The sequence below is a fragment of the Sorex fumeus genome, unplaced genomic scaffold, assembly GCF_029834395.1.
Source record: "Sorex fumeus unplaced genomic scaffold, SorFum_2.1 ptg000036l, whole genome shotgun sequence".
Lineage (NCBI taxonomy): Eukaryota > Metazoa > Chordata > Mammalia > Eulipotyphla > Soricidae > Sorex > Sorex fumeus.
The window spans coordinates 4,816,992-4,830,913 of NW_026606093.1; the positions used below are offsets into that span (position 1 = coordinate 4,816,992).

The following is a 13,922-nucleotide window of genomic DNA, read 5'->3' on the forward strand; positions in this document are numbered from 1 at the left end:
ATTACTATACAAAGCATGTTACAGATGTCAAATCACTGAATGCCCAATAATTTTTTTTAATATTCGAGTAAAGGACTGATTAATTCGTGTTCACATCAAATGAAAAGATAATATAAATTATCAACCTCATTTTTTGGTTTTTGTTTTGGGTTCACTCCCAGAGTGCTACAGAATAATGAAAAGCTGCAGATCAAACCTGGGGCCCCTGAAAGCAAAGAATGTGCCCGAGCCCTTTGGGTCCTCAACCTGGACCAACAACCAACTTGATTCAGTGTCACTTTTCGTTCACAAAAGCAGTTCTCCATTTAAGTCTAAGTTTAGAATCCTAGTTTATTAAAAGTGTGCTATAATAATTCATTTTCATAGACTCTTAATAGAAGAGATGAAGTCTTTAGTCTTTCAAACAGGAAGATTTTTCAAGTTGGCAAAATAGTTTGGCTGAGACTTCTTCCCAAATAAAAGAGGGTTTTGATTTTGAATCCAAATGTCCATTTAATATTTAAGGAGCACCCCCAAACCATATACTACATTAAAAGCTACATAATCATTCTTCTAAATAGAAATCAGAAAATGGGGGATAACAATCAGATTGTTAATTATATATTCACTATCTGGAAAAGCAGCAGCAAGGACCCAAGTGTTTATATAACTTTTAACAGGTAGCTCTTTAATAGACAAGAAAGTGGCACAAAAGAATGATGTATTTACATGTGTCTAATATATTCATTAAAGACCACTTTTTCCAATCTCAGGAAGAAAAAATAAAACAACTTCCAAGAAGGAACACTATGATTCAGTTTACTGGCATGTTATTTTAGATAATTTTGGTGGTGGGGGGAGGGGGCTGAGGGACATACCCAGTAGTTCTCAGTAGTGCTCCTGGCTCAGTGCTCGGGGGACCATGTGATGTCAGGGAATGAACCCAAGCCTGCTAATGCAAAGCAGCACTTCAGCTTGTTGAGCTCTCTCTCCAGACCTTAGATAATTAGTGGATTAAAACTACCCTTCACTCTTTAATTATTCTTCACTGGCTGGAGTCCGGAAAAAAAATGCAGGTGGTGGGGGAGGGTGTGGAGGGAGCGTCTGAGGTTCTTTAATATTTCTTTACAGAAAACATATTTAGGTAATGTCTGGTATAGAGAAATTTTGCACCGCAAACTGGAAACGCAAAAATTTATATTGATAAGGGAAAATACATGAAAGCTTCTGTATTAAAAAATTTGATTGCATTTTTATACACTGATCTATCCCAAGGACGATAAGTATTCTCTCTCGTTACTTCCTTGCTTTTTTCCCCATTTAAAGATATATAACAAAAAAGGTTCCTACAGGAAACTTTAAGTCCTGTTTTTTTAAGTTTTATTTGAATTCTTGATGCCTGGATGTATTCATTGGTAACATTTTCATTTGCAGGAAGTTTATGGTTACATACAGTACTGACAAAGAGGGAAGGCAGGCTGGAGCGTCGGTACTTGCGCTGAGAGGCAGAGTGCATAGGCAGGACACTCTCCAATGCTTTAGAAAGCTTTTCGGCAAAAGTTTCCTCGGGGGCAGTCCGAAGGAGGGAAGGAGAAAGAGGTGCAGACAGCACTGGTAGTGGGGTGGAAGGAGCACTGGGAGAGATGCGGGACAGAGAGGGAACGGCAGAAAGATGGGGAACACAAACCGACATGCTACGGCCACGACGAGGCTAAACAGAAAACAAACACATACATGAAAAACACGGTACTTTGAAAACAAAATAACCAAATGCACAATGATAATAATGCATAGTTGATATAAAGAAATGTTCCATTCTCCCCCAATTCCACATAGCCAATTTTTTTCTTTTGAGGAAAGGTGTAACTCCATAAGCACCCAAGCAGAACAGAACTATTCTACCTGGTAGGTTAATCACAGGTATTTTTTTTAAACATGAATGAACATGATAATAATTATCTTCCTAAATATTTTGAAGTAACATCCATGGTTATAATGTATGAATAAGAATGACCAACTATAGAAGCAAGATAGGGGGAAATGATTAAACAAGAATGAATTTTATTAGTTTAATGCACAATGTAAGTAAGATGCAAAAGATTTTAGAAACTGTAATACTTTGCAGATGTGAAAACCTCATTTGGAAAAAGCCTGTCTATTCTATTTTAGAAGGTATCAACTGATATAAAAGTTGATGGCTCACAGTAATCTATTACATTTCTCTATCTGTAATGATAAAGGCAATTTTCTTCGTGGTAAAACATTTGCTTTCTAGAAATGATTCAATTAGGAATAGTTAACAGTCTGTACTTCTACTAAAGTATTCAATGAATAAATAACAAAGTTGTCTGTCCCCCCCTCCAACCCACCCCTACCCCCGGCCTATCAAGATATTGAATTTAGGTGAACTTTGAGGAACTTTAAAGGTTTTAATGTAGCAACACAGAAGTAGGTCTTTAAGTTGTCTTGGGCAACTTAATTCCTTTTAAATACTGAGAACTGTGTAACTGTAAGTTTTCTTTTCCAAAATTGGCTGTAGAGAATGCTTCTGAGTCAAGCTTATGGCTTACCAGCAGCCAGTACATAAATGTCACCTTGATTGTATAGCTTCATCCCTAGTTCTAATATTTTTCTCCACTTTCTCATTTATTCTAATTCTACTCATAATTTAAATTACTGTAAACCAGTCGATTTTATTTTTATATTAAGCATAAAATTAACTTTAATACTTAATAATTCTTCATAACTACAGAGAATATTTTCACAAAAAAAGAAAATAGTGTGCATTTAGAGCATCAACAAGCATAACTATGTGGTTTAATACTTAAATTTTCATACATGACCATCTCTTTTCTTTTTCTAAGAGATCCACTGTTCAGAATTCTGTGATGAAGTTAAGAGATTAAAATGCTTTAATAAAATAACCTAGCCATAATGTAGACAGAAATAAATTAATCAGAACAGGAGTAAAAACTTAATAAATATTGACAATATTTGTCAAAATCAAAAATACGTAATTCATATAGTCATTATTAAATTTTCTACCCTGCCTAATTATTTTGAAGGTAGACCGCTAAACTTAAGAACATTAATAGCTTTCTCTGTTTTAATGTGGCCATTCATCTTGACACCTAGCCAAAGCAGGACTGATGAATGAACAAATGAAGCAAATAACCTCTTTTAATCCAAGCTGTAGGATAAAAGACCAGAGCAAGCAGAAGTATTTTCTAACAGAGAAAGATTTTCGTTTGATGAAGAACGGGCATTCCACAAAATTTCTGTTAAAAGTTTCTGAGAAAGAGGAAACAACTCGTCTGTCTAAACACATCATCAAAAATAAATGCATGGCTCAATTCCTTTCTGAAGCAGATGATGTATTTTATTTCTCCCTGAAGAATCCAGAGGATTAATAATGGTTTTTTGTTCTTTTGGTTTAGGGGCCATACCTGGCTGTACTTGGGGGTCCCTACGTGATGTAGGCAATAGAACCAGAAGGAATAGGTTTTATTTGGTGATCTACTTCATTCTTCAGATGAGAAGAATGACTAATGTAAAACATGCGGTAATAGTATGAGAGAGAGAGAGAGAGAGACTGTGTGTGTGTGTGTGCGTGTGCGCGTGTGCGTGTGTTTGTGTGTGTGCGCGCGCGTGCGCATACATGCATTTCAGGAAATAATCTTCCTAAGTTGATTCTGAAAATAAGTCAGTAACAAAACAAATACCAAATAAAGGGGGAAAGCAAATGAACATATACTGGGGAAGGAACTTGTGTCCAACAGACTGTAAGGCAGGAACACGCATAGCAACTTATGATTAAACACAAGCACTAAATTAAATGGTCATACAAATACAGGATTCCTTCACTCTAAAGAACTCACATGCAGCATTCTAAAACGACTTGAAAGTCTTACCTGTGTTTTATACAATAAAAAAGATCTTAGAGAAAATGCTTAGTAATTCTTTTAATGAGTAAACTTCTAAAAACTTTCCTTGTCCCCATACCCAAACTGTTTAAATCTCCAACTTATGCCGCTTTGAAAAATTTTAACTCTTAAGTTCTAGAGAGAAATTAATCTGTAATCAAATACACTAATATCAACTTTTACATAATTGTTGCATGAGAAATTGAGCTACTTCACTGACATTAACTTTATGTCCTATTCAGCTTGAACTACCCCATGATATTCTATAATAAACCTATTTCCTTTAAAAATGCACCTTCAAACAGAAACAACAAAAAAATTGCAGGCTCATGCTATTACTTGAGTGGTAGAAAGAACTAATTAGCTATTGGCTCTGATTATAGCCTTCTCTCAAGCATTTACTTACCATACTTGAGGACGGATATACCCCATGGGGCTGAGATTGTGCTTGGACAACAGAAGCGGTGTGTCCTGGGATTGTGCCAGTAGAATGTGCCTGTTCATGCTGGGATCCGTATGAAATTGTCTGCTGGCTGCTCACTCGAGATTCTGTAAAAACAGACGATCCCTGACCACTGTCAATTGTCCCATCAGCTGAAGGAGAAAATGCAAAAAAAGAAAGAAAGAAAGAAAGAAAAAGAGATAAATCACAAAAAGTCCACATTTTCCAACCACAAACCTGTGTCTTAAGGTTTTTTTTCCCCTTTGCACAGATATGAACTAAATAAAATATTAATGCTAGTTATTTATAAGTAAATGTCTAAGCTAAATGAAGGATCCATACAAAGAAGTTTTAATTTTAAAAAAAAGTCCCTGGCTATCACAAAATCTTTATCTGAAAAATAAGGGAAATAAAATGTGATGTCAGTTTGCCTCAAGTTTAACACCATTTTAGTGATTTTTAGTCTACTATGTTATTATTCAGTTATTAGCTAAATAAAAATGTCATTTTGCATTACTGTCTTTTTACTTTAAAAAACTGTGAGGAAAAATTTACAAATTGGAACCTCTAAGAAACTGAAACCTACAAAACTATTCTTTAATCCTAATCAGAGTTCACACTGTCTCATCCTTCTATCAAATCAGGAATATGAAAAGAGAAAGGAAAGGCAGATGGCTACCAGTTTAAATTTCTGGTATTTTGAATAATCCAAAACCAAAATGTTAGTATAAAATGCTAAATTAAAAAATCAATTAGAAATATAAGTGGCATAATCATCCACTTTTCAAAATACTCACATAATATAGATATACTAGGTTGTTGGTACTGCAATTGTTGATGTTGATCTGCTTCAGGTTCTTCGGGTTCTACTTGTGTAGAAACTGAAGCAGAAGTGGTGGAGGCAGTAGGTATCCCGGTGCCTACAGAGGGGACCTGTTTGATTCCAGCCTGAGAAGTGCTTGCTTGTTGTTCTACCTGCTGTTTGAGACTGCTTTCTTCCTGCTTTCTTTTCTCTTGCTCCTCTCGCACCAACTGGCGCTGTTCTCGTTTTCTCTTAATTAATGACACTCTATCTTTGATGGCTTTCGCCATAGTCTTGTGATCACCTTCACAAACATACCCAGATTCCACCTACAGGATAAAAGAGAATTTATTAAGAAGCAGAAAAATACTCAAACACACACACATCTCCCAAGAAAACAAAAGGTACTTTTGGAGAGGAAAGTCAAGGGAATAATGTTCTCTCTACTATAAAACTACAGATCTGTATTACGCATTTTCCCACCATTTCTGAAGATGCTGATGGGGTGGGTGCTATAATTTTGATGGGTGCTTTCTCTTTAACAACAAAAGAGGCAATGAGAACTCTGAAACCAAAGTTCTTAAAACAAGTAAACTCATTCTGTTCTATTTAATCTATTTCCCACTCACATGTGACCGTCATTCATTTCCTTTGGGTTTTGGGACCATACCTGGTAACAGGCAGGGCTTAATTCTGCTGGTGCTGTGGGATGCAGGCGAATGAAGCCGAGTCAGCCATAGGCGAGGCAAGCACTATACCTGCTATACTGCCTCTCTGCTTTATATCCATTAATTTTAACATGTTTTGCCTTTGTCTTCTTTTCATTGGTAAACTGTGGCTAATACATGCAGATATAAACAGAAGCTTTCAAGGGGCTAGGGAGAGTAAAGCAGGTAAGGCACTTGCCTTGCACATGGCTGACCTGGGTTCTGGCAGAGTGCTTGCTTTGCGTGCAGATAACTTGGGTTTGATCTCCAGCACCACATACAGTACGTTACATCCCATCAGGATCTATCCCTGAACTGTGTCCTGACCTGTGTGGAGCTTGGTGTGGCAACAAAAAGTATCTTAGTAGCTTCTTCTCAGAGGTAGCAGCTATTAAATAATCTTGTAAAATTCAGAAAGATATCCTCTGGATATTTTTGTATAATCGCTAATTTAGGTTCTGTGGAAAACCTAAAATTAGTGGTTTCTTTTCTCACAAGTGACCTAGACTAAGTTCAAAATACACTCAGAGAAGGTTGTCTACTGGTAATTTATCTTGAAAACTCCCTCTGAAGTGAAGTGTATGACCAAAATTTACAGTACTTACACGATGACTGGTCAAAGCCTAATACAGTAATACTTAGAAATCCTAACTTATCATTCCAATTAAAGAGGCTTAATCTAAAAGTGAATCAACCGATAAACTTTCGTAATGCATTCTAAGTCTCTCCCTTTCATCTCATTCAGTCTCATCAGTCACACCTGAAGATAAACACATATCTTCTTTCTTTTATTTTTAAATGATACTTTTTATTTACTTTGCTTTTTTGGTCACACCCAGCAATGCTCAGGGGTTACTTCTGGCTCTGCACTCAGAAATCAACCCTGGCAGTACTTGGGGGACCATATGGGATGCTGGGAATCGAACCCGGGTCGGCTGCATGCAAGGCAAACGCCCTACCCGCTGTGCTATCGCTCCAGCCCTAAACACATATTTTCTTCAAATAACTGTCCAATTTTGGGGCCAGAGAGATAGTATAGTGAGTAAGGTGCTTGCCTTGTACACTGCTGACCTGGGTTCAATTCCCAGCACCCTATATGGTTCCCTGAGCTCACAGGGGCTAATCCCTAAATGCAAAGCTAAGAATAAGCCCTGAGTACAGCCAGGTGTGCCCTGTCCCTGTCCCCCCCCCCCCCCCAAAAAAAAACCCAACAAATTTCAAATCACTGGGATATGCAATGTACAATACTTCATCACTGTATCACTGTCATCCTGTTGTTCATCGATTGCCTCGAGCAGGCCCCAGTAAAGTCTCCTTCATCCTAGCCCTTAGATTTTAAAAAAGTGCCACATTTGAGGCTCTTTCAGGGTCAGAATGAGACCCATCATTGTTACTGGTTTTTGGCACACTGAATATGCCACGGGGAGTTTGCCAGACTCTGCCGTGTGGTGTATGGTTTTTTAAAATTGATTATTCTGGGTCCTGTAAACCTTAAAGATAAACTGGAATAAATAAACTTAAAGGCAAAAATGAGTTAATTATAATCACTATTTTTAGAAAAATGTGTTTATTGGTGCTGAGATGAAGAAGACAAATAAGTTTTATATAGTTTAGTCTCTGGCAGGCTATAATACTTCATAAACTGCCTTTTTTTTTTTTTTTTTTTTGCTTTTTGGGTCACACCTGGCAGTGCCCAGGGATGACTCCTGGCGGTGCTCAGGGGACCATATGGGATGCTGGGAATGGAACCAGGGTAGGCCGCGTGCAAGGCTAACACCCTACCCACTGTGCTATCGCTCCAGCCCAACTGCATTTTTTTTTGCCCAATAGTATCAGTGAATATAAAATCTTTATCAACTTTAAATCGCTGCTTAGTCTTTACCATTTCCTGAGCAACATCTTCTGGTACATCTCTTTCCAAGTCAAAGGAAAACTCAATAGCTTCATTGTCTTTGTATTTTCCCTTCAATTTCTTAATATCTTCAATACGCAACCATAATTTAATGGCTATTTTTTCTCCATCATCTTCTTCTGCTAGTTCTACCCGTACCCCTGTTTCCTCCTGGAAGAAGGCATGGTTCAAAAGGTCTTTGATAGAGTATCTTCAAAAGAGAGGAAAAAGAAACAAAACACCATTAGATTAAAAAAAAATTCATGTGTAGTTGATTACTGCTATTATTTAGAAAAATAAAAAAGAACTGCAAAAATAAAAACAAAACTTTATAACTCATTTAAACATTGCTTAATTTAAATAATTGTTGAGCTTTATTCTCAAGTAAATATAAACAATCTATATTAAGATCTGAAAGTGAACTTTAGGGCATTTGCCTTGCATGTGGCAGACCCAGGTTTGAACCCTGCCAGGCAGCCCCCTATGATTTCTTGAGAGCACTAGAAGTGACCCCTGAGCACAGGAGCCAGGAGTAAGCCCTGAGCATGTGGGTATGTCCTCACAGCAAAACAAGAGAATTCTCACAGTTAATGATCTAATTGATATTTGACCAACATTCAATGAGATATCATTTCTTGATTCTTGGGAAATTGAGGCTGAGATTAAAAATCTTGCTTATAGTCATAAAAATCAAAATTCAAAAATAATTTCCTGGCTTCTAGTACATTACCGTCAACTACAACAATTTTTATTTGCTCCCCTAAATTCTCTCAACTCCTTTTCAATCATTTATATATTATGCAAGCAGAAGTCTGATCATGGAATCAAACACATGGATTCATCTTTAAGTATATGGTTTCAAAATAAGAAATGCCAGTAATCTGGTAAATTGTTCCATTCAGAAAAGAAACAAAAGATGTTCTAAGACTAGAAGCAAATATCCCTGATTATAGTAAAATCAATTCTTAGAGATAAAGGAATCTCCTATCAGTATACAAAAATAGAAATCCAACCTAAATTTCTACTGTAAAGACTTAAAGATTATAACATTAAGTTCTTCCTAATAACAAAGTTTTGAAAAGGGCATGAGACTGGGAAAGTGAAGACAGAAAATTCTTTAATTTGGGAGATATATCTGACTGTTCACTCTTTAAGACATAGATTATAATCAACTTACTATTCAAATTTATATTGGCTGGTCCACTTGTTTTTGGGATGGTGTGAGGGGGGGATGGGTTGGTGAAGGTATATTATTTTTCAAAAACAGACACTGGATCTTTTCCATGCCTAACGGGTGATGAATCAGCTACATGACAAACTAGATACTAACCACTCCTCTGAGAAAAGTCGTCGGTTAGTACAAATGACTAAGACAGGTCTCCTCCTAACCTCTGGGCAAAGCCCGCTCTTTTAACTCAAAAGGAATCTCAATGTTTTGTTCTTCAATTTTGGCGAAACAACAGCATTATCAGGACATGAAAAGCTGAGTTGATTTTAAAGAACCAGGATTCTATTTCACTTTTAAAATTCAATGGATAAAGACTTGGGAACATGCATCTACCTTTAGAACAAACATTACTGAGTTTTAAATGATATGACTTGATTTTCATTAAATGTAATAGGTATATTTTGCATAGTTTTGGTTTAGTTCAACTATTAAATCATATTTTTATAACATTCTAGAATATGAAACTGGAGTAATTAATTAAGGGAGTGATTCCCAAGTGTTGCCCAGGATGCCTGGGACCCCACAGTGATTCTTGGCCAACTGGGCTGGCAGTTCAGCTAAGAGTCTAACGATGTGATGCTACACTAGCCCTTTATTTACATCCAGGTAATAAAAAGGACTCCTGGGGCACCCCAGCAGTGCTTGAGCACCCTAGTGAAAATCATGTGGGCGACAAGGGGTCTGTGCAGAGGCACAGCACAAGACTACGGGGTCAACTATAGGGGACAGTGGTCATAAGAAGGGAACAAGGTTGAAAGGGGTAACTGTCAGGAAAAGGTCAAAAAACAATGCCTTAGACTAAATGCTATATTCTGACCACATCATTCTTAAGCAATCAATATCAAAGTCAAAATAAGCAACTTACCTTTCGTCCTTGTTTTGTCGGATGCATCCTTCAATAATTTCCTTTACTTCGGGAATTGCTACTTTGTCAAAACTGGCTGGTTTCACTCCCTGAAAACCATAAAAATGTGAAACTCGTTAATGTAGGCAGAGTCTTACTTTTGGATTTTTAAAAAACTCTTACGGTTCTACTTAGGTCGTCTTCTTGCTATGCTCACTTTTTTCTGATGCGCCTGCAGGAGCTGGTCCATGCAGGTTCACAGCTGGGTAGTAGCAATTTAGCATCCACAAGAAATCAACAAGAACAGTTTAACAGTGGGGAGTCACTCACTTTCATGGCCTTTATATGGGATTAGGGAATTTTTTAAGCTGTTGCCAGCATCTTCTGCTGTGTTTAGGGTAAAGTTATTGGCTAAAAAGAAGGCCAAACTTTTAATTGGTTAGACAACCCTTAGTTCAGCCTTGTTTCCTAACTGAATCAACACAGCATTAAACTATTCTGGACAGTGAACCCATGTGTGGGCATGAATTCACATGTTCAGTTTGGAAGGTATTATATTATTACTATACTCCAACAAAACTCAACAAGTTTAGGAGAAGTGAAGGATCTTAACTGGCTTGGCATGACAACTGAAGAGTAAATTGTCTTGTACATATGAAACATGAGAAGAAAAATGATAAAGTAGATCGACATGAAGACAGACTTTCTAATAATAATAATAATAATAATAACAGGATTATTGCAAGTAGTACCAAATAACACAGAACAATTTTAGGATCTTCAGAGGATGTGAATTCTTTACAAATAAAACTTTCAGCCATCAGTGGTAAATATATACCAGATTAGCAAAACTCAACTATGAGATATGGAGACAAACAACTATCTATTTTTACTCATCTTTTGGTGGTGGGAGGGATGGGGATGAGAACTCCTGGCTGTGCTCAGGCCCTACAACAGCTCTGGGATCACTTCTTTTTCTAAAAAATTTTTTAAATTTATTTTTTAATGAATCGCCGTGAGGGACAGTTACATACTTATAAACTTTTGTGCTTGCATTTCAGTCATACAATGATTGAGTACCCATCCCTCCAACAGTGTGCCCGCTGTCTACCACCAAAGTTCCCAGTATCCCTCCCAACTCTCACTATCTCCCCCCGCCCCTCACCTCTGTAGCAGCGGGATTCCCTTTTACTCTCTCTCTCCTTTAGGGTGCTGTGGTCTGTAATGCAAGTACTGAATGGCCATCATGTTCGATTTATAGTCTACTTTTGGCACACATCTCCCACCCCGAGCGGGCCCTTCTGGGATCAGTTCTGACTGGCTTGAGGCATCACATGTGCTACTGGGGATCCAACCTAGGTAAGCTGTGTGCAAGACAAGCAGCATACCAGTGTACTGTATCTCTCCAGTCCCTCCCAGCCTCCTCAAAGTAATCATATGGATTGAAATGAAGTGAGGATACTGATAAATTATGAAGTATAGTAAAACCAGTAATTGTGCATCATTATCAGCACCTTGTATTTACTTAGTCATTCTTTGTCAATTGACAGTTGATTAGGATAAGAAAAGCTTATGCTAAGGGACAGGGAAATAGTACAAAGGTCACTGTGCATGCAAGGTATGTGGCTTGTTCTCTTAATATATGTTCCCCGATCATCACTGGGTATGCCTCTAAAGGCCCCTCAGTACCACAGAGCTGAGCAGCACAAAATCCTTTGGCCCAGGCACTGACGAGTCCATCTGGCCAAGAATCTATGGGAGAGGCCTCTTGGCTGGGTTCCCCATCCCAGTCCACCTACCCAAACCACCCCCCCCCCCCGCCAAAAAAAAGAAAAAAAAAAAGAAAAACACCAACTATATACATATTCAGATGACACTGCTGCCTTAGAATATATATTAAAGTATCAAAATAGGCAATGAAACCATAAGAAACATGTCTGTCTGGCAGCAGGTATTAAAAAGTTCAAGGCTGTTTTTTACTGTAATCCACTTAGTTGATAAAAAGTAGAAAAACTGATTAGTCGGTACCATCTAGAAGTCAAGAAAACAGAAAAATTATCAAGACTTATCAAAATACCTAGCAGAGGTTTTCTCACTCACTTGAGAAGCAAAGATCAATAAATGCACAAATAACTACCAAAATAGAAATATACACATTTTTTCAATGACCCAAAACTGTGAAAGTGAAAATAAAACTTCACTGACCTTGAAATCACATAAAGAAAAGTCATTTGGAACATAAAATAGAAAACTGCATCTGAAAAACAACAGCCCTTTTCCTCCCATCTGAAGATATGCACCAAAGTGTCAATCTAAACCAGGAAAGTTGCGACCAACTAATTCAACAGAAACAAAGACTCATCAATGCTCTTCACCATGGGAAGGCAACAGTACCCATAACAGAAATTAAGAAAAAACCTGCTAATAACATCATCTGGGTATTGGATTTGAATTGTGTTTGGATTTAGAACCCATCCTGGTGGTGGCAAGGTAAGCAGCTTGGCTTTGCCGTAACTTATGATCCCTTGGATTGTGTAAGAAAAATGAACCTAACCAAATGCGGACTGGCAAGACACAGCCTGTATGAGAAAAAAGACCTAAAGAAAACAGAGCAAGGAACATGAAACAGAATGAAGTCAGGGGGACTACAAAAGCCAATGATTATGATTATGCCGGCAAAGAGAAGTAGATTCTGCAGTGGCTGTTGTGGTGATTTTTTTTTTTTTTGCTTTTTGGGTCACACCCGGCGATGCACAGGGGTTACTCGTGGCTCTTTACTCAGGAATTACTCCTGGTGGTGCTCGGGGGACCAAATAGGATGCTGGGAATCGAACCCAGATCGGCCACATGCAAGGCCAATGCCCTACCCGCTGTGCTATCACTCCAGCCCCGAACCTGTTCTATTCTTTACTCCTTGATTTAGTCCCATCCAGTCCCATTTTCAGTCCTGTTTTGATCAGTTAAAAAGCAAAGTTTTCCTTACCTATTATATATGTGCTCAACAAATGACAGTACAAAGGTTCACTCAGTTTCTTTGGTTTTAAAAATATTCTTTCTTTTGTGATAAACAGAAACCTAAGTCGTTACTATTATTTTTTTACTAATACAAAACAATAGTGTTTTTAAGCAAATGTATTTAATTTGTTTGCACAGCGGGTAGGGTGTTTGCCTTGCATGCGACCCCCCCCCCGCCTGCCCCCCCTCCTCGCCAACCCGGGTTCAATTCCTCCGCCCCTCTCAGAGAGTCCGGCAAGCCACGCAGAGTATCTCGCCCGCATGGCAAAGCCTGACAAGCTGCCCATGATGTATTCGATATGCCAAAACAAATGGAGACGTTACTAGGCCCACTCGAGCAAATCCATGAACAACGGGAGGACAGTGACAGTATTTTAAACAAATGTTTTTCCACTTATTATTTTGGAGCCACACTGTGCTCAGGGATCACTCTTGGTGGGGATCAGGGGACCAGACGGGGTGCTGGTGATCAAACGTGGGCTGGCCACATGCCTGGCAAGGGCACGTACACCCACACTCTCCTATCATTCTAGCCCTGTGAATGTTATTTCTTGAACAACTAATGCATACCCATTTATGATACCTTTGAGGTTACATAGAGGTATTCTTTTAAACAAAACACCAAGGTTACTTCTGGGCAACCTTAAGTGGAAAACAAAAATCAACTGTGTGACAGAGCTGGAGACAAAGTACGGGGCATGATCCCTGTGTGCACAGCCAGGAATATGCCCTGAGCATTGCTGGGTGTGACACTAAAACCAAAAATTGTGACTCCCCAAGGGCACATAAGGGTAAATCAGAGTAAATATGAATGTTGGTGAAACACTACTTTATTTAACTATGAGAAACAAAAAACGCATGCATGTCATGGACTGAGTTTTCTCTCTTTTTTCTTATTTTAGGTTTGGAGTCACACCCAGCAGGGTTTATTTCTGGTTCTGTGCTCAGGGGTCATTCCTGGCAATACTTAGGGGACCACAGACAGTGCCAGGGAGCGAACCAAGGTCAACGGCATAAAAGGCAATCGCCTTACCCCTACACTATCTCTCTGATCCTAGACACGTTTTTCTTTAAACTGGTTTAACAACTAA

The 13,922-nt window shown here is 38.3% G+C and overlaps 1 protein-coding gene across 5 annotated transcripts in view; it reads right to left on the reverse strand.

Annotated features, from left to right (window-relative positions):
- The window catches only part of WNK1 (WNK lysine deficient protein kinase 1), a 132,309-nt gene that overhangs the window by 43,453 nt on the left and 74,934 nt on the right, over window positions 1-13,922 (reverse strand). For all 5 annotated transcript variants that reach the window (XM_056117876.1, XM_056117875.1, XM_056117874.1 and 2 more), the window contains exons 5-8: window positions 9,838-9,926; window positions 7,736-7,955; window positions 5,142-5,475; window positions 4,309-4,496 (exon numbers count right to left, since the gene is read on the reverse strand). In XM_056117876.1, coding sequence (XP_055973851.1) covers window positions 4,309-4,496; window positions 5,142-5,475; window positions 7,736-7,955; window positions 9,838-9,926 — 831 coding nt within the window. The remainder of the gene's footprint in view (window positions 1-4,308; window positions 4,497-5,141; window positions 5,476-7,735; window positions 7,956-9,837; window positions 9,927-13,922) is intronic.